Source organism: Talpa europaea, assembly GCF_964194135.1.
Source record: "Talpa europaea genome assembly, chromosome: 4".
Classification (NCBI taxonomy): Eukaryota; Metazoa; Chordata; class Mammalia; order Eulipotyphla; family Talpidae; genus Talpa; species Talpa europaea.
The window spans coordinates 14,988,226-15,009,191 of NC_140070.1; the positions used below are offsets into that span (position 1 = coordinate 14,988,226).

At 39.5% G+C, this 20,966-nt stretch overlaps 1 protein-coding gene across 2 annotated transcripts in view; it reads right to left on the reverse strand.

Moving 5' to 3' along the window:
* Window positions 1–20,966, reverse strand: part of PALLD (palladin, cytoskeletal associated protein) — a gene marked incomplete at both ends in the record, with an annotated part of 341,943 nt that overhangs the window by 209,338 nt on the left and 111,639 nt on the right. For both annotated transcript variants that reach the window (XM_084232237.1, XM_084232236.1), the window contains one exon: window positions 604–782. In XM_084232237.1, coding sequence (XP_084088363.1) covers window positions 604–782 — 179 coding nt within the window. The remainder of the gene's footprint in view (window positions 1–603; window positions 783–20,966) is intronic.

Consider the following 20,966-nt stretch of genomic DNA (forward strand, 5'->3'; position numbering starts at 1 on the left):
AGCCTAAAGCATTTCCAACTTAAATATTGGTGTAATCAAAATGCAGTACAGTGTAAAATTCCATACACTGACATTAAGTTTTCTAATTCTCTACTGACTGAGACTTTCAAAAATGAATAGAACAATAGCAACAGCCAACTCTCTACCGACTCCTTTTTAAGACAGTATTGCTCCTTGAATTTTTGAATGTGCTAATAGTAAGTTCATGGTACAGCTTGAAGGAATAAGAGTCTTCACAAAAGAGGAAACATTTCAGAATGATTAAAAATGAGATCATTGAAAAATATTCAATCACCGAAAATTTGCGTGATTTCTGAGATCAGCTACAGTTAAAGATAAGATGAACACTTTATTATATTTTAGATAAATTCAATTCAATGGAGCTGAGATGTTTTAATTTAAAAGGAAGAAATGTTGACATTAGACTTAGTGATGTATGTCTAAGTGTCAGAACTGTTGGATTTATTTAAAAGTTTTCAGGAAAAATGAGGTTTGACTCACAGCACCATTATGCTGTTTGTATTGGTAAAGCATGTTCCCAGGGAAGCCCCACAAGACTCCAGCTGCCAGATCATTCACACCCTGACCTGCTGCTCCCCTTACCTTCAACGAATACCTCAGCAGACGTGGTGTCGGAGCCGTTGGGATTTGTAGCCAGACAGGAATAGCGACCTGTGTCGTCCTCGAAGGCCTCTGTGATGGTCAGGGTGTGCAGGTCCCCACCCTCACAGCGGATCTGAACATCAGGCGTGTTGAGCAGCTCTTTCCCCTCACAGAACCATCTGCAAGCCAAATGGAGGTCAAAGGGCAGGAGAGAAAGAAAGGAAAGGATGATATTTAAAACAACGAAGCAGAAGGGAACAACTGGATGGTATGTAATAAGATGCTTGTTGGATAAAAACAATCTGTATCGATGTGACTGATGGAAACTTTACATTTTAGACCATGAAATTCATGACTAGACAATTCCCATAGGCTTTCTTTGTAAAGCATCTCATACATTTTTATCTGCACTGAAAGGAGGGACATCAAACTCCAGAGACCATTTCAGCCACAAAATAAAAGGAACCAAAATTCAAAGTCTTATAAAATGTTTTCTTAATAAATGGCTCTTACATTTATCATAACTCTAGCTATTCCTCTTATCTAGAGAAAAATATGAAAGTAACATGAACATAATGGTCAAAATATCAAACATATCAAGGGAAATGAATCATTATGTTAAAAAGTCCCAGGCAGCAATATTTTTGTTGCCCCTAAGACTTCTGATCAGCTGAGCAGCAACAGATTTAATGCCTTCCACATTTCGCATATTTATAAAACTTTCTAGCTGACTGCCTGGCCTCCAACATGTAGGGCGATGTGGCCGTGGTGTTGTAATTCACTCTTGCTAGTCAGCACTTTTCCCTTTCCCAAACAACATGGGCCTTAGTGTGGGAGGCTGCAAACTGCCAGACTGTTTTAACACAGATTCTCTCTGACACTCTCTTCTTTATTTCCCCAGCACCTCAAACTCTCAACAAGATTTTCACCAATATGAAGCTGCCCCCCAACCCCCCCCCCCAAATGTGACTGATTTTTAAAGAAATATGTTGGAATGTGTTGCTTACAACTAAAAGGACTGAAGTCTCTGGGACCTTATTGTCCATTTAGCTCTGAATCAGCACATAGGGATTTTCTCTGAATCTAATCTTATGTAAAATTCTGTGGCCTTGGCATTCCTTTTGTGACAATATGGTATTGGAGACTAACATTTCTGGTGGATTTAGAGCATAATTTAGGTATCTGACTATGTTTAATCTGAAAACAAACTCAATAATTCTGAGTATTGACTCCAGAAACTGTGTTTAAAAATAAATATGGGATATTTGCAAAAGAACAGATACCATTTTGGAAATGAATAAAACATACAAAGGAAACTCAGCTTACTGAGCCTCCAATGCAGCACAATGCATATGACTATTGAGGCAAGTGAGAAGGACAATATTTCTTGCTTCTGGCAGAGTGTGTACATGTGTATGGGTGTGTTTCATAAAGCCTTCGAGAACGTTCCAGCCTAGAATCATCTTCTAGTCCCTTTTCTGTTCTCTTTCTGAAGTCAAGAGTCCAGATCCCCTTCCATGAGAACTGACAGTGTGCCTAAGTCTTTTAATTGATCTCTTCATCATCTCTAATCAGCTATCAATTCTTCCTGTATTCTGTATTACATTAAAGCTCTTGAAACTCTTTCCTACATACCTTGTTTCATAAACTTCAGATTTATCACTGAAGTCTTGCATATAACCCGGCCCTGATTTTATTTTCTATCATTCTCTATCTAATGCTACTTCTGTCAAAGATTTGCGTGAATTTATTGTTCCCTACATTAGTCCATGTATTATTTGCCTAATTTCCTTTGCTCCTACTTTATCCTCCTTCGAATTATCTTCTTACCATCTTCAGTAATCCCATTAAGAAACCACTATTTTCTAGCATATGTACCCCACAGACTTACAATTTAAAAAACTAATCATCTAAGCAATCGTGCTGTGTGTAAAAATGAAGGAAAGAATCAGTGAATACAGTAAGCTCATTGAAATGTATGTTCAAATTGTCAGGAAGATTAAGGTGATGAGCGTTTTCTACAATAGTCTTGCACATCTATTCAATCTTCTGAAATGGTTCAGCACATCTTCAACAACTGCGTACGGTGAAATGTTTGATGCTGACAAATCACTCGGCTGACCTGTTTACTGCTTTCTAAACACTCATGCTATTTGTTTCCCAGCTCTGTGAATAAAATTAAGCCTTTGAGCATTCCACACACAAGAAACAGTGCAAAGATTAAATTTGTGCAAATTAGGTGGCAAGTACAATAATTAACATTAGTCATTAATATTGTTTTGACCTGGTCAGGGAAAATCAGACTGTTATTGATGTGAGTACCTGTCAAGTGACCTGTTCTGTTGTTAAAATGTGGTAAGACAGGGTGTGACTCAAGAGAAGGGAGGAAATGGCAAATATTTCGATGGCAGATTCCCTGTATCCACAGAAAGGGCAGTATGGTTCCTGGCAAGTGTTTAGATAAATTTATGATTGGAGCCATTTGCACATTGGAGATAGCAATGGCCTAGTAAGGAGGCTCAATTGTGACCTTAAGAAAGTCACTTAGCCTTCCTGGTTCAGGCTCTCTGTCTGTAGAGCTGACACTTATTGGTTATGGTTTCCTGACTCTAAGGTTTTTGGTGAAATGAAAGGGATGTCTATTGACTGATGGCAGTCAAATATTTTAAGAAAGAATGTAAACATACTTCAAAGAAAGGAGCAAGAAATGGCTTCACTTCTGTAAATGCCCTAGGACATACTAGTGTTTCTAAGATTACACACCCAGGTTGGGTCCTTAGATATATCACTGGATTTAGCACCTTGTCTTTATCACTACCAAGGTCCTTAAAACTTTCCACGTTCTATCGAGATGAGCTCTATAGTTGTAGTTCTAGTCTACAACAATCTTTCCAGAGAAAAGGCCTGGTCTTTTGAACTTATTCACTATGTTAATAAGCATGAGAGCATAATGTTTGGCATATGGAACATATGAATCAAGCCTTTTTAGTTTCTGTATATTTAATGCTTTGACATCTGGGTCCTTGTCCCTCCAGGACTGGCCGATTCTTCCAAGCACGCCTTTCACATGGAGCCCACACCCCTACTACCTCCTTGATTGGACTCTCACACTCAGGGCCACTATCCACTTTCCCTAATCAGCCAGAGCCAGGTAGCAGACAACTAGAGACCACACCTATGCCAGAGTCTGCTGAATTTATCAGCCTAGCCTGTCCTAAATCTGCTTATCCTGAAACATCTGCTGTTCTTTCCTGCAGAAACCACAATAAAGGCTCTTGCCCATATTTTCTCCTTACTATCGACCTGCTGGAAGACCCTGGTGCTTCCCCTGTGTGCATCCACCCTGGGCCACCCCCATAGCATGGCATGCCCTCTTTTCCTGGGAACTGTGAACAACTATCAAGGTGAACTCCTTCTTATCTGTTGGCCTCCTCATACCTGAATAATAAAATTACTTTTAAAAAACTGAAGCAATCAATTATGAATAAATTTACAAAAGAAGAGATGATTGAGCAGAAAAAGTTTAAACAATATCTATCAGTTACCACCTTCAGAAATCTAAGGAGTGAGTTTATCCACTTTCACCTGCTCAAATTGAAGTGCATTTACATAGCATAGAAATAAAATAATCTAGCTAATGCATACATCAGAAGAGAAATGAGCTTCGGCCACTCTTTATGTGGCAGATCATGACAAATCATCTTATCTAACTTAAGAGAATCCTGGTGGGGATTCCAGGTGGCTGGATGAGACGTGCTAAGTTCATGTTTGTTTTGTTAAATTTCTCAAATGTCACAATTCTATCAATTTCCTGGAAAAGGAATAAAATATTTAGTATTCTTTAAAGAAGAGGGAAAAAATCAGGTCTGTTCACAAAATTTTGAGCTCCTGAAGTGTTTGCTACATTAAATTCTTGATGCAGGGCAACTTAAGGAAAGCAATGCTGCTATGAGGAAATGTGCAGAATACAAAATAGGACCAAGTGCAGGTTTGGTGAAAGCATGCACAAGTGGTGACACTGCGGTCTTCCTGTGTCCTGTGGTGGACATGACTACGTGATCCCAATATTCTCTGCTAGTGAAACTGAATGTCTCGGAATCCTCAGGCAGGCTACAAAGCAAGTGAAAGAGAAGTCTGCAAGGAAACGTGTTTGTCATCTCAACTTGGTTTCTTTCTAAAAGAGGCATTCTGCCTTCTTTCTAGATTCTGAGAGCTATTTTTATTTTCTGTAACGTAAGAGGGTTCAGTGGAGAGAGAAGAGAGCTTGTGTGAAAGACTAATGTAGCTACATAGGTGAAATTCCACTTGAGGACAACCCTGTACTGTTTTTCATTCCATTTCTAATATCTGGAGGCCATTTACCAATGGGGTATGATATTGGGTAGTATATTAGAAATCTAAATCCAATTATCAACATTTCTTTCTGCATCTCTGATAAATTTCAACTTTAATCATACTTCAAATTTTCTACCTTAAAAATTATTAAAATGTATTATCACAACCGCATAGTAAGGATGAAGAAATGTTAATAATTGGGAACAACTGAGAATTCTTAAGGACTGAAAGTCAACTTAAGGGAAAGAGAATTAATATTTATTGAAAGCCCATTAAATGCCATGTGCTTTGCAAATATGGCCTTATTTTATTTCCCCAAAGCCTTGTGAAGTAGCTGCCATTATATTTTTAGATACAAGCCACTCTCAGCTATATTAATGAAAAAGAAGAACATGGACAATTAAATCCAGATTAATTTCAGAACTTCATTTTCCTCAATATTTTCAACTTCATCTGTAATCAATTATTTGTTATGTATATAAACAAGTTCTAGCAAAGCTTACTGATTCTTTCCCCTTACTGCTGGTGAAGCTGCTAAGCAGCTAGCTCTAGGATTGCTACACAAGAGGGAGGTGAGAAGCAAACCTTGAAAATTTCCCATTCAACTGGGATAGAAGTGAGTTGCTAATATAAGACAATTGAGAATGGTTGTCAGATATCAAGACCATAAACAGGGTATAAAAACAACCTTGCACTAATTGGAAATAAATATAAAAGGTTGAGGAGATGTAGTTATATACATACATTCATAATCAATCACTTGCTCATTCAACAAGAGCTTACTGTACTTCAACTTCAATCCAGATACCAGAATAGCAACTAAATTGCCTTTCTTATTTTTTAAGACTACTAGTAAATGAAAATAGAAAAGAAACCCACTTATCTACTTAAGTGCTGTTCTTCCATTACATGGAAGCGCATACTGTTTCAAAAATCTTTTAAAAAATTGGTTATAGCTTCACAGAGAGTTTAAATTTGAGTTGGATAAAATAGGTTGAAATCAATTTATTAGAGAGGCGATGAACTTCATGAATTCTGAATTTTTCCTTTTAATTCTAAAGAATTATAACATAAAAAAGGCTACAGTATTTAAAGCTCGGTAATAGGGCAGAATTATTTACATTATTCTGTGCTGGAATTTTAATATATGTGTGTGTGTGTGTATAGGTACACACACACGCGCGCACACACACATTTGTTGCATAATGTCTTTTGTTCTCAGAATTTTTCAAACACTCCAGCCTAAAAGTGAGATGGTGCCAAAAATTCAAGGATCCATATTATAGCACCAGCAGGATGTGGTAGGACTGAAATTCAAGAAGGTGTTTTACATATAAAAATTTAATATTGAATTGTTCACTTTCTACATTTCAAGGTGAGGTGAAACATAATAGGTGACTTGGTCTGAGACTGATTGTTGGAAGAGGCTACATCTGACTGCAATTTGGTTAGGACTCAAGGGGACCAGAAAGATAAGTAAAACCAAGGGGATCACAACTGCTTCTTAAGCAAATGGTCAGCTTTGCAAACACTGATCATCTCCATTCTTAGACATTGTAAGAAAGTTTTAAAATTTACCTCTCTGATGTAGCCTTTCTTTCTTTCTTTCTTTCTTCTCCTATGACCCTGGAAATGGGTAGTGGGGCTTAGAACTATATAGATGAGTTGAGAAGTACATCTGGGAAAGCTCAGAAGTTGGTTCTCCATGATAGGGTAATATTGTTGATTTTTATAAGAATAAATTCAACTAGTAAATGAGAGGAACTAACAAATCCACTGGCAAAGCGTAATATATACTTTCCAGTATAGTATTACTAATAGTTTGTGTTAAGGAAAAAAGATCACATACGGCTTCACTTGGCTTACAAGTTGACTGGTGATATCTAATCTAATACTACCATTACAAAGAAATATAGATTTTATGTCTAACAACTTCTTTATTTTTTTTTGAACTACAACTATATAATATATCATGGGAACTTTCTGTGCCATGCATTTTAAACATGTTTTACAAGGAACAAATCTGGCTTATCAAATATATAAAGCTTCATCAATGACCCTTGGCTAATATGCTCAAACAGTACTAAGGAAAATGTACATCTCAGAAGTTAGTTAATAGGAACAATTAAGTACTTACTCAATAAAAACCTTTCAAAAATGGTTTTTATTTAACATATATTTCTTCTATAAGTCAGTTTCCTTATGTACACGAAAGATCTCTATTTTTGCTTCCATGGCTTCACTGATTTGTACTTCCTGGAAAAATCTATCTTCAAAGGGATGTCAGTGGTGATTGCTGGATGGCAAATTTAGCCCCCAGCTGTCCCCTCCTCCCAAAGTGCAAGCAGCTTTCTTTATGCAATTATAATGGAAATAGAGGGTAGGAAAAAACCCCAGAGACACCAGTGGTTCAGCATTGGTTATATTTTCCAGGTGTTTCTTTCTCCCAAAGGAAAGGCAGCCAGTGCTCCCTGCCATGAACTGGAGAACCACCAAAATGAAATTGGCAACTTATGCCCAAGATGAATTTTGTTTATGCCTAAGCTCAAAGTCAAGCCATCTATAAATACTGTATTTCATATACCCTCAATTAAACATCAATTAATTTTTATGGAGTATTTTTTTTGTCTTGTCACCAAAGATTTCTTAATTTTTCACATGTGTTCACATCAACCACAAGACACACCATGTTTATCCTGTCATGTGGATTTATGGGCAGACCAAAGTGAAATTAGTCCTTGTCCAAATTTACTATGGCTATAATTTCAAGACTACTTAGCTCGAAGGCCAATAGCTAAATTTGTGTGGACAACAGATGTACTTTAACCTTATGATCCAAAAGAGACCAATAAATAGGTTAATTTTTGAAATTCAAAGCCCAGGAAATGAGAAAATAGATTTTGAAGCCAAACTGGAGTCACGTCTAACAATTCTTTCCTCTAATAATTACTGTATTTTCTAGGAAAGAAAGAAAATAGAGGAAGGAAAAAACCCAGCCTAGATCAAACTAAAAATGATTTCATCTTATTTTCACCATGAGAGGCAGCTTTGTGTTTGGACACTATCAGCATCAAGATATTTAATCGCTATTCCCCCAAAATCTGTAAAAAAAAAAAAAAAAAAAAGGCAAGTAGAATCTATGCCAACTATTTGTGTTACCAGAAGCTGTTTATATCTTAGAAAGTATCTCATATTTTCCACAATGGTGGCATAGCAGGAAGGACCTAGGACCAGGAGTCTGGGGTTCTGGTTAGGCCTGGTCCACAGATGAGCTCAGCTGAATGAGGGCCAGTCATGCTCTCTTTGGAGGCTTGAGTTTCCTTATTTGCGAAATGTGAGGAATGAACTGGACTAGGATTTCCTCAAATGTGTCCCAAGAAACTGGTTCTAAAGCAAGTTGACAGATACCATTGAAAAAGCATTCTGTGGCCAAATAGGTTTACGGAGCTCTGGGTTAAACAAAGTTAAACATCTATCTTTACTACAGAATAGTTCAACTTTTCAGAACTTTGTGCCAATAAACACTGCATTTCCTTCCAAGAGAAAAAATGGCAGGCATCATTCTTGATCTTGCCTGACTGTGGAACACATGCTTTGGGAATCACATTGAAGGATCAGTGTTCTGTGGAACACGCTTCAGAAAACCCTGGGCTGAATTATCACTGAGATCCCCTCTAACTCTACAACAGTGACATTTAATACCCACCCTACATTTTATAGCCACTTCTTCTAGTGTTCATGACAAGCATCAGTCATAAGGTAAAGCTCTTTCTTGCTGGTTCCAGATTTCTTAGAGGTTTCAGAGTCCTTCATGAAGGGTGTTCTGGGCAGCCACTACCAAATGAATAGAGCTGGCACCTGAGCTGAATCACACTTGCCATGTCTGATTTAACTGTTTATGTTTAGATGTTATTTACGTAGAGAGGAATTACTGTGAAATACTGATTGCTAACCATCCTTCCAACTTCCACTGTTAACTCTAAGGATTTGCTCTTTTTCTTTTTTTGGACAAGCTGCCATTTTGCCATGGCATATGGTATGACTGGCCACCCAAACCCCGCTTTGGGACATGCACCGGGTGACCATATAATAATGTCCAAATCAGGATGTTTCTGGAGTGAAATAGGCTACCATTCATAATTATAGGACAAATAGGGCTATTCCAGACCCACCAGGATACATGGCATCCCACGTACTGCAAAAGCAACTTGGAAAAATGATTTTGGCTTTAATGATCTCTTGACTCTCTCCAAGAGACCTTCCATTCATTCCCATGAAGAGACAAAAGTAAATTTCAGTATTGGGGGGGGCAGTGTTCCCAACCCTCATGTCACTCATTCACAAATTCTCAAATTACACCTGTTAGTTAAAAAATAGGTTCTTCCTCACCAATCCTCTCTGCAGGCACGAAAGTCAGTCAGCATGACCTGACAAGTCACACTTCAAAGCTGCCTATGCTGTGAAAATTTGTCCTGAATGTTTCCAAGCCTTCAAAGCATTCGGGGGAAAGAATGGATTATACAGACAGCCTGAGAATGAGAAATCACATACATAAAACAGCTAAATTGCACACTCAGCAATCTTGTTGCTTCAGTTATGGCAGCTAATTATTAGCTATTGTTGGAACCTGGATTACATTCCAAAGGGGATAAAATCAGTGATGTTTTATTAGACAACGTTGTCAGTCTTCTATGCTTTTGGAACTTGTCCATGGAGATAAAATGATTACCTCAGACTTATGAAACCCAAAAGGATTAAAACCAAAATAGGGTTGGGGCAAGCAGGTCTTCTTGGTATCTTTACTACTATAGAAATACAGAAAATCAGTGCATGGACAGACCTCTAGAAAGCAGTTATTTCTTTGCATTTAACAAGCAATTACAGTGAATACTTCTTCCTCAACAATGAACATCTTTTCCAACGTCAAAATACAGGAAGTATCATCTACAGTTTTTCCTAGTTTAATAATTATTCCCTCAATTTCTTGCCTTCATCATCTGCCAACTAATTAGGATTAGGGGTGAGGGAAGAGGAAAAGGGATGTAACTGGGCATAGAGAATGAGGGGGAAATGCTCCTTCCCCCCATTTTTGGGGGGAAAAGCAGAAACTTAAAAACTCAAAGGACTCTGCTTCTCCACCTTCCATTTCCTTCCAGAAAAGCCTTCAACTGACACTGCACTGCCTTAGGAAACACCACTGAGCCACGCACAGCTGCTTCAGCCTCTCAGATTTGGTGGATGTTCCGGCGGGGCTTGGAGGGGAGCTACGTGACCTCCTTGCATAGTGCCCTGGCTCTAGTTTATTCTAAAGATCTTCCAACATGGCTAGGTGGTCTCTGAGGAACCACAAAGCAGACACGAAAAACAGAGCATGAATATGAGTGAAATCAAACTATTCACCATCCCTGTCTGTAACTGTGGGTACAGAAATTTGCTTGCTTTCTCTCTCAACTAGTTCATTCCAAAGCCACCCTCCTGTCCTAATGCTTTTCCCGTGTTCTTATTTTGTGTGTCTTCTAGTAGTGCACATTAGAAATCAGCTTTCCAAAAAGAGCTAGACTAAATGAGTATCCCCTGAGGAGGGAAATCTGAATTCAATAAGGAAAAGTCAGGTGTAGAAGGAATTATATTGCTAGCAGGGAACATGCATAGATCACTTCTCCTATCAACTGCATCCTGAATGCCGCCTGTCATCAAAATTGTTGAGTAACACTCTACACACACACACACACACACACACAAACACCCCCACCCCCCCACCCCCCGGGTCAGACACCTCATGTGCTTCTTGACTCAGGTTACTGAAAAGAGCTTCTACACACCGCAAATGCTGCTTTGCAACCACCTTCCTGATAATTCCAGCCACCCAGGTATTTCTTTAACAGTCATCCTTTTTCCAGCAATTTAGAGCAAATACATACTGTTGAATGGTAGAAGTAAGAGCCTTTCTCCAAGCAAGCTGTCTCCACGGTTTCCTCTCTGATTCCCAGGTGCATGGAGTGGAGCTGTGGCCTCTACAGGGAGGGGCCTCAGGTGTGTGAGCAAGAGCAGGAAGTCAGACTAATTACACCTTGTTTTATTTGGCTATTTGAATAACGAATAAAATGGCATGTTTCAGGCAGTTTTTTCAGAGCAAATTACCTGAGGCTGATAGTTCATTCCAATAGACTAGATTTTTTAAAGTGTTAAAATTAATGTTGTGATCAGATATAGATGTTTCTTTTTCAATGAAATATAAGGATTTTCATGATGAAAAAGTTCTTGCTGGTTACAGCGAGAGCACCTACCACCTGGCTGCATGCCATCATTTTGGGCTTGTATCCTGCAAGCCCCAAAGCGACAGTGACAGTGGGATAGTTTCAGAGACATTTGAAGAGTTGGCAAAAGACAAAACAAAGCAAAAAACCTCTGAAACTATTATGGAGGGGGTCAGGAGGTGGAAGGCTTTTTTTTTTTAGCATGAACATTAACAAGTTATGAGAAATTATAGTCATTCCTTTGCATAGCATATTTGCATAGCAAATAAAAATATGTGACTTTCATATTTAAAAATGCCACTGCTGATAACAGTTCCATGTGCTGGCTGTGGTGGAAAAGAACAGCAACCTCAACATTTGCCTTGAGGAGTAACATTTGAATTCTCAGAGCCCAGTATGAGAGTACAGGGCATCTAGATAATGTGATCCCCACCTCAGCCACACCTGTCTTTGTGGTTCCCCAGAATTGCCTGTCACAAGGAAAAGCTACCAACAGCTCACTTTTGAGACTGTGTACTTTATGAGAAAGCACCTCCTTGCTAACCTTACTGTTCTAGCAATGTATAGATACTGGGGAGATAAAAAAATTACTCTTTGGCTAGAAAAAGGTGGCAGTGTTCCTGTTATTTCACTCATGCTTTTGTCAATTCTTTTGGCAAAGAATTATCAGTCTCCCTCTGACTCAATGTTCCAGGGTCCATAGTTCTTCAAGGTTATTTTAAGTTGGGTTAAAAAATAATGTTCTGGGCCTCCCCAGTGGCGCAGCGGTTGAGCACTGGGTTGCGAAGCTTCCCACAGCCTCTGCAGCGCCAGTTCGATCCCCGGCCACCACGAGGGTCCCACATGACGCACAGACCTCTCCTGCCACCCGCTGCTCCCCTCAGCAGTGTACTTCGTTAGTCTGCCTGTTCTGCTCCCTGCTCTGACTCTGGTGAATTCTCTCACCCTCCCGCGCTTCTGACTGTACCCAGTGCTTGTATAAATAAATAAATAAATCTTAAAAAAAAAGTTAAAAAAAAATAATGTTCTCCCTTCCAAAAAAAAAAAATGGTCTAGGTACTAAGTTAGGTCAATCTTGAAGTATCTAAAAAAATTCCCTCAAGTTTCTTATGGTTAAAATTATTCCCTAAGCCCCAAGATGGGATCTATTGGATTGAGTAGGTGAATTCCTTGTTACTATCAGTATAAATATATAGAAGATGGAGGGGCAATTAGCAGGGACTTTATAGAAAATTCAAGAACTAGATGGGTAATTGAGAGACTGATGACTGGTGCTATAATCTTTCTTTTAGCCAACAATTGACAGCAGATGCATAAAAAGTAGGACATCTAATGCTTGGCACAAAGAATACTAAAGAATGGCGGGAGTAATCCTCTTAATTACCATTCATTTACTAGATTAGCCTAATTTAATCAAGATTATTTGAGATTTCCAGGGGCTTTTTAATTAGGATGACTTATTGGGGATGCATTAGTTATAAAATAGAGTTTATAGCCAGCACACAAAATGCTACAATGTTTTCATGTTTGCCAAACAGTTGCATCCCAAAACATTTTCTTAAAAAACAATTTCATACTTTATACAAACACCTGAGCTTTCATACACAATTGACAAATCTATTTGTGCAACAATGTACACAACAGACAAAATCATCATAACCATAACTTCAAATCAAATTTGCCCTCACGTCATTGAATAGAAATTCCTTCCTCTTCTTTTTCCCCCACCCTGCCCTTTCTTCCCATAAAGCATCATTATGATTTTTAAGTGACTAAGAACTAAAGTACTAATAGCTCTATAAAAATTCTGGTAGGATTAGAGAGTGACTTTCTGGCCAGTGACTAAAGAGTTAATCCTGGGACATTACAAAGAAAATGTTAAATCTGTTGCCAGGTCATTTACTGCAATGTTAAAGCTAAAAGAATGAGTTTGCCAACACTCTGGAGCCTAATAATGTAATTGTAGCTAGTACACCGAGGAGATGGAAGTCTTCTAACGCAACTTTACAAGTGATTTATTGATCCCTGAATGGTAATTCTTCAGCAATTCATATAATCAGAATTTATAGATTTATTCTTAACGTCAGGAAAAACTGACTTCACTCTTGAACCTTTTGCCTTCTTGCATCAGTCTTTGAATTGCAAGTAAGTTCAGTCACAATCTTGAAAAGGCATCCCCCTATCACAATGCCACAGGAGGGACAAGATCTGATTTTCCAAAGTTTGGATCCTATCACTTCATCTTTAGAAAGTTCTTTAAGTACACATATATTTCTAGCAAACAGTAACAGAATGTACACACTTCACATGAAAGTGATCATAAGGATATTCAGAAAGCATTACTGCAATCTGTAATATTACTCTACACCTATGATACTTGTAGACTGCAGGAAGCACTGTTGTCCTATGTAACATTATTACACACACATGGCCCCATAGGGTGTGCAGAAGTCTTACAGGAGATGGTGGTATAGAACGGATACAGGAGTTTTCCAACTGGGAGTTCCATAACATCTAAATGGAAGATGAACATATTTCAAATACAACCTAACATTTATTGAAAATTCCTATAGTTACTGTGGGAATATGAATCAGTATTACTTTTTAAGAAGAAAATTTGGCAACACAAGCATTTAGGATATAAATGTACTGGACCCAGGAGTTCCATTTCTAGGAAGTTATGCTTTGATATTCTCACAAAAGAGCATACAGACACTTTTCAAAAAGTAATAGGAAAACACTCAATCCTTCCCTAAATTTCCATCAGAGGAAACAGCAATGCAGTGATGATATACCACAAAATATCCCACATGAAAGCAGCCTTTAAAAATTTTAATGAAAACAATAGCCAAATTATGGAAACAACTTAAATGTCCAAGGACAGATGAGTAGATTAAAAAGATCTGGTACTTATGCACAAAGGAATACTACTCAGTTAAAAAAACAGCAAAACTCTTGCCATTTGCAGAAACATGGATGGAACTAGAGGGAATTATGCCAAGAAAAATAAGTGAGAAAGGGAAAGACAAATACTGAAAGGTGTCACTTATATGTGGAATACAGGGAAATGAAACAAAGGGTAAGATAAAAAAAAAAAAAAGCCAATAACAAATCCCAGATATCTACCTGTAGAGCTGAGCACAAGGGGGGTGGGGTGGGGGGAGGGAGATCACAGGCGGGGAGGGGACACAAAGCCACAAAAGACTAGTGGGGGAGGGGTGACTATGGGTGCCTTGGTGGTAGCTGTGGTGTGGTAACTTACACCTGAAGAGATGTGCACCAGTTTCCCTAAATCACATACAGCGTTGTAAACCCATGTTGCTTCAATTTTTAATTTTTTTTATAAATAAAAATATTACATGAAGTGGTCAAAAAATGTTGCCCAGTGTATCACAACAGTATAGAATGAACAGTAGACTTTTGGAGAGTTATACAAGAAATGTGTGACTTTTCCATTCTGAGGAGAGACAGATCTTTCACTGTATCATTCTGTTTGTTTTTTTTTTTTTTTAATCACAAGCAAACATGACCTCATATATTTTAAACTTACTAAAAATGGACAAGAAAAGGAAACCTAAAGAAAAATAATAATGGAATGCCCACAATCTATGCAGCATTTTGAAAACTGAAGAGGGGGCCTCCCTGGTGGCAAAGGCGGTTGAGCCTAGCGCTGTGAAGCTGTCCGCAGCCTCTGCAGCGTGGGTTCGATCCGTGCGGGCCAGGGAGAATCCCACATGGCGTGGCAGACCTCTCCAGTCTCACCCACTGCTCCCCTCAGCAGTGTATTTCAGTCAGTCTACCTGTTCTGTTCCCCGCTCTGCCTTTGGTGAATCTTCTCACCCTCCTGCACCTCTGGCCTGTACCCCAGCTCTTGCATAAAAATAAATAAATCTTTTTTTTTTTTTAAAGCAAGTGTCAGACTTCTGATATATGCACCTAATTATCAGACTTCTCCTTTTGTTATTGAGAACTCTTCCACTAGACCTGAGTTATATACTCTTGAGTTGATAACATGTGCCTTTATTCTTTTTTCTACAAAGCTTCCCACTGCTGTGAGGGCCACATGTACTTTTCTAATAACATGAGAGAATTCAAATGAACTCAAGTAAAGGAAACAAAGGTTAGCACATTGTCCTATATGCTTAAGCCAAGAATATTGCAAAGGGACAATGAAAAGAAATTCACAGAGATCCTCTCATCTTGCTTCAACTGGTGGGTGAAAAGTATGGCTGAGCATCATAAGCGAGTGTCTGTGGAGTGGGACATGTTAGCGTCGCATGCCAGGCAGGCGTTTCCTTAGTGTCACGCAATAGCTGAGTTAATGTCTCAAGAACAAGATGCCTTTTAACCAGGAAGCAATTCTTGCAGATGTCAAAGGCATCTCAGTTCCGGCGCTCAAGTGTCCAGCCCTGGTTCTGGAAAATCTTGCTGGGAGCAGAAAGAAGTGAATTATGAAGCAAAGAGAAGACGGGCCTACTGGCATGCAGCTTTCACTCCCATGGGGTGAGTGGGGAAGAAGCAATAAGCACTTCAAGTACCGCATCAAATCATGGTAGCAGGGTAACAACAGAGCATGACGAGGTCATTTCCTGTCAAACAGCACCAAGAGTGTTATTCACCAAGTTTGTGGAAGAATACAGATATTAACATATGATAGGAACATGCATGAAAAGACCTTGCAAGCAGATGCTTGATGTAAACGTATTCACTCCAAGAGAGCTTCTGTTGATAAGCAATGTCTTTACCCGTTTCCAAAGAGCTCCCTGCCCTCCTTGGCTGTATTAGGACTCGCTGACTCGTCTCTCATCTTCTAGGCAAATCGAATGTACACTTTCTGGGAGCATTCTCTCATGTTAATTTCCACTCTAATGATCTAACTTTTCACTTATGACTTAAAATAGAGTTCAAGAGTGGACTGGCCCATTTTTTCCCTCCACTATGCCACAGATTTCTAATTGTCTCTTGCTTAAGCTGTAAAGCAGCTGTTTCTAATGAATACGAACAGATTTCAAAAATTGAAGCTGCTATTCATAGCTGACAAGCATTTCTCTAGTAGCTATGGCAAACCTTTGGCATTTTCCTTTGAGAGGTTGGAAGGCTCTGGTGGAAAAGTGGAAGAAAGTGGCCCGTGGCAATGCTGGGCCACCGTCTCTGGACTCGCTGGAGCAATACTAGCTCTTTCTAAGAAGCAGACAAACCAGAAAACAGGGAGCAAAAGTTCATGTCAAATGACCTTAGGAAGCTGTCATCAACCCCAGGGCTGGACCTGAGTGGACTGAAAGGGAGAAGGGAAAAAAGGAGACATGGCATAGTCTTGATCTAAGTCAATAAATCAGATAAATAAGAAAATGATGCAATAAAAAGTATTAATTGCATTAAAAATATGGGAGTTCTTTAACTTGAGGGGTGCCTTGCAATAGAGTGATTGCATGGAAGGGGCTCTAAAAACCTGACTGGTTCTTCTTACAATTATTTTTAAAATTTATTTTTTATTGAACTGCCATTATTTTACATCCTTGGTTTTTTTTTTTTTTTTTTTTTTTTTTTAACACCGTAGGATTTCTCCACCACAGTCCAGTGTGCTCTCAATTCCCTTCCCATATTTTTTCCCCCTCTTTTCCCCACCCCTTCTGGATGCTTCAGCTCTATGGTCAGCTATCAATGGCTGGTTTTAAAGCGTGCCTGGTTCTTAGGTTTCTCTATATTCCACATATACGTGAAACCACCTGATATTTATCTTTGTCCTTCTAGCTTATTTCCCTCAGGGCAATTCCTTCCAGTTCCATCCATGCTGCCACAAATGGCATCAGTTTATCTTTTTTGACCACTAAGTAGTATTCCGTTATGAATACACAACTACTTTTGAGGGCATGTGCCACCACCCTTTGTACAAGAGATCATTTCACACATCAGCTTTGGATTAATGGGATGGATGGTTAGGACTGAATTTTTCGAGTAGCCTGAGAAAACACCTTTATCTTTAAATATTTTTTTCATATTTATTCTATTTATATTTTATGCTTATTGAATATATGTAGTCAATACAGTCAACCAGACCTTTCTGAAGAACTTAATTAAGCTAGCCAGATGCTTCTAAGATTTTAAATGTCAGAGGCAATATCTTAATTCAAATCTTTCCACTTTTCAGTACTTCTAGGTTTAACTATTTTCATATTTGATGGAGGGTGCAGTATCACCCTCCAGGGAAAACAGGGAAAGCAAGAGAGAAGTTATACGATTTTTCCTTTTCAGTGGTGAACTTTTCAATTCTGTGTTTTCTTCTCCACAAAACTTTTTGTTATGCAAGTAGAGGGAGCAAACTGTTTTTACATTTCATACATTAATATTATTTCATGTGCTATTAATATAAACATCTAAGATGCTTATCAGTTTTAAGAATTCATATTTATGCCATTATTTGGACAGTTATTTGTACTTTTAAATTGTATTGTTACTACAGAAGTAGAAATAAAGGTCACATGTCATGGCGTGCTATATTCTTGAAAGATGAAACTAACATAGACATTACCCTTATGTTCTAAGACTTTATAATGTAAGACATCACAGCTAAGACACTATTTATTTTGTGGCAAAGAGAAATAGACTGTTTCCATAATCATAGCTGGGAGTCATGGAAATTAATCTTATGCCACTGATATCAAGGGGAAACTGGAGGCCTTAAGCTATGTGGTGGCAGTGGGCCAGATCTTGATTCATTCTTGGAAGCCTCATATACACTATTTTACAAGTGATACCTGGAGACCATTTTAAGTATATTTCGTTTCGGTGTTAGGACTGGTTCTGGAGAGAAGAATGTTTCAGGGGTGGGTGGTAAAGTTGTAAATAGGGACTGATGGACTGCTATCTCCAACATTACAGAGCCATGTGCTCTCCACACACTTGTCAAAGCTTGGCAACAAAGCCCTGGAGTTGGCCCAGTCCAGGACTAGAGTCCCGCTGTGGAAGCCGATTGCTATTGGCCCCCAAGTCTCCGCACTGCAACCAAAGAGAATTCACCACTGAAATTCCACTTGGTGGGTTCTCACATAGACCACCACCTCCCAGCTCTCCGCAAAGGAGGCCCTTGGGCATGTGATACAGAGGAGGGACTGGCACAGAATCTGGCATGGAACTCCAGCCGTTCTTCTTTCAAAGCCTGTGTGGGGAAGCTGAGCTGCCTGCAGCCAGGAAGAGGCTGCTATGGCCCGGGATCTGCTGAGGTAAAGTTGCAAACCGCCATCCCCTGAACAGCAGCCAGGAGACCACTTTGTCACCTGGTGATGAAGTTGGCTTGCAGTCCCAGTTTCTTCTTAGAATAGCAAATAATATACAAGGCTCAGCAGGCCTGTGAGGTCGTCTCCTAGTTTTTAATAATTCCTTGTATTTATTTAGTGCCTTTTTCCTCTCCCTAGAGCTAAGTATAAGAGTTTTCCATATGTTCCTTCAATAATCCTCATTACAGACCCGTGCCTGAGCTGGTTAGAGAACAGTGCTAATGGGGCCAAGGTCAGCACTCAGCCACTCACGAGCCCCCTGTGAGCAGCCCCATTTGCACTGAGAAAATCTGCTTTGTGGCCTCACTCTGCTTTGCTAGCCATAACCAATTATTTTGAAAGCTTACAAGAGGCCAAAGGATAACAAATAATAATAATAATAATAATGGCAACTAATAATAAGGGCTTTTCAATGTCAGGTGTTTTCTATATAAATTGTATAATATATATCTCACATATATAAATGAATTTGATGCTATCAAAACTGTATGAGAAAGGTATATTATTAAATCTACTTAAAGATGAGGAAACTGAGATTTAGGGTGTTTAAGTAACTTGCCCACAGTCACCCAGGAAATGGCTGAGCAGAGATTTCAACCCCATCGGTCTGCTGAAAGGATCAAAGTCTAAGCACTAATCAGTACTGCTTCCCTATAAGCATGGCTGGCACAACTCAGTATACAAATTCCTTGGCACATCTGTCCCTTATGCCCCACTGAAGAGGGGCACAGTGAGCACTGAAAGGATGAAAGGACATGATTAACAATGCACACCTAGTGCTGTGCTGTACATACCACAGGTGTCATCTCATGGAATCTTTCATGCTGGAGCTAGGAATTACTGCCCCCACTTCACAGATTAGGATACTGAGGGCAAGAGGCTACGTAAGCAAAATGCAAACATTCTATGTAAGAACCAGAATTAGGAAAGAAGTCTGTTTCTAATGCATCATGAAATCACAGGTAATCACAGGTAATACTCCTAATTTAGAGGAAATACTACATACATGAAAAAGAAATAGAGAAGCAGAAACGATGAACAGAGATACCATAAGTGATGGTGTCCAAGTTATAATCATGCTTTTGGTCTTCTATTGTTGTGTCCTCTTTCCCACACCACTAAATGACTATTTCTTTTAGACCTACTCATATCCCACAGTCAAATAGAATATAAGCCAACCCTGAGAGCCACAGAGGCAATGGTGGGTGATGGGAGAGAACAGGAGGTCACTAAGCAGGAAAAGGGGGATTCCAAAACCCATCGTCTTTGTTCATTGACAGGATTCAATGCTGCAGACCATCTAACCTCTTAGGCCAAAGGCAGTGCTTAACTGGTGTTTGAAAAACAGCATCCAAACACTCCTTGCCACTTGTAGCACAAACGACTAAATTCCTTCATCATTTCCCTTTCTGAAAGCATCAACTGGCTATGAAAGAACAGTCTCTAGGAAAAATGGGTTCTGGTATCCGTCATACCTAGGTTAGAGCCCTGGATCTGTCATTCCCTTCGTGGATGAATTTAGGTAAATTGCTTAGTATCTCTGAGCTTCAGTTTCCTAATCTGAGAAATGGCGATAATGACAGTACCTGTGTCCAATTATTAAAGGAGAAAACAAAAGTAGCGAGGCTCCCGATCAGTGCTCAGGAAAGGCTAACAATTTATCATTAAAGTGAAGATCTTCGCAAGAAACTAAAATGCTGAACTCTGCTTGTATTCTCTGTCAAGATCACCCAGTCTGTATATACATGGGAGCTCCTTGGGTTGGCACTGCTGCCCCACCCACCTGGCTGCTGTCCTAAAAGTGTTCATTAGTGAAGGGAATTTTGCTTGTTTAGCAGATAAAGTTTCAAAGCACATGGGCAGGGCGTGTGGGTGCCCTGATTAATGGCTCAGTGGAAGTCCACGCTGGTAGTTAAGACCTAGCACATGTGAAATGGAAATCATACCCAGCATCTTGTGTGCTCACATTATGATAAAGAGCAGCCAGCAGCTCTGAAACAGCAACGTCCTGGCTGTGGTAGCTATTGATGCTGCCTGGATGGCCAGTTCCTTGTAGCTTAGCTATCAAAACCCAAAGAAACCCCCAGGTATTATCCTCAAGCCAGACAATCCAAACTGGATAGGAATTCCACCCAAAAGTGATACTTCCACTGTGGTTAGCAAACCAGACAGCTTTTTTCTTTTTAGTTTAACATGACTGCAGCGGCAGGAAGGCATAGTGCAGGATCGCTATGCTCGAGCAGACAGGGTAAAGGAGTGAGTACTGGAGCCCTTGGTGGCTTTTTCAGGGTTTTTATTGGGATTTACCAGGTACAAGGCAGGCAGGGGTGCCGGGGGTAGGGAGGTGGAGTGGGACGGGAGGTTGGCAGACCTCCTGGGCAGCCCCAGCAAGTCTTTACTCTTCCTACTCTCTCCAGACTTCTCTTGTGGCCTTTGCTTCTCTGCTCCTTTCACTCTGCTGGCGTCCCCATGATGCCCAGTCTTGACCCAGGTGTAC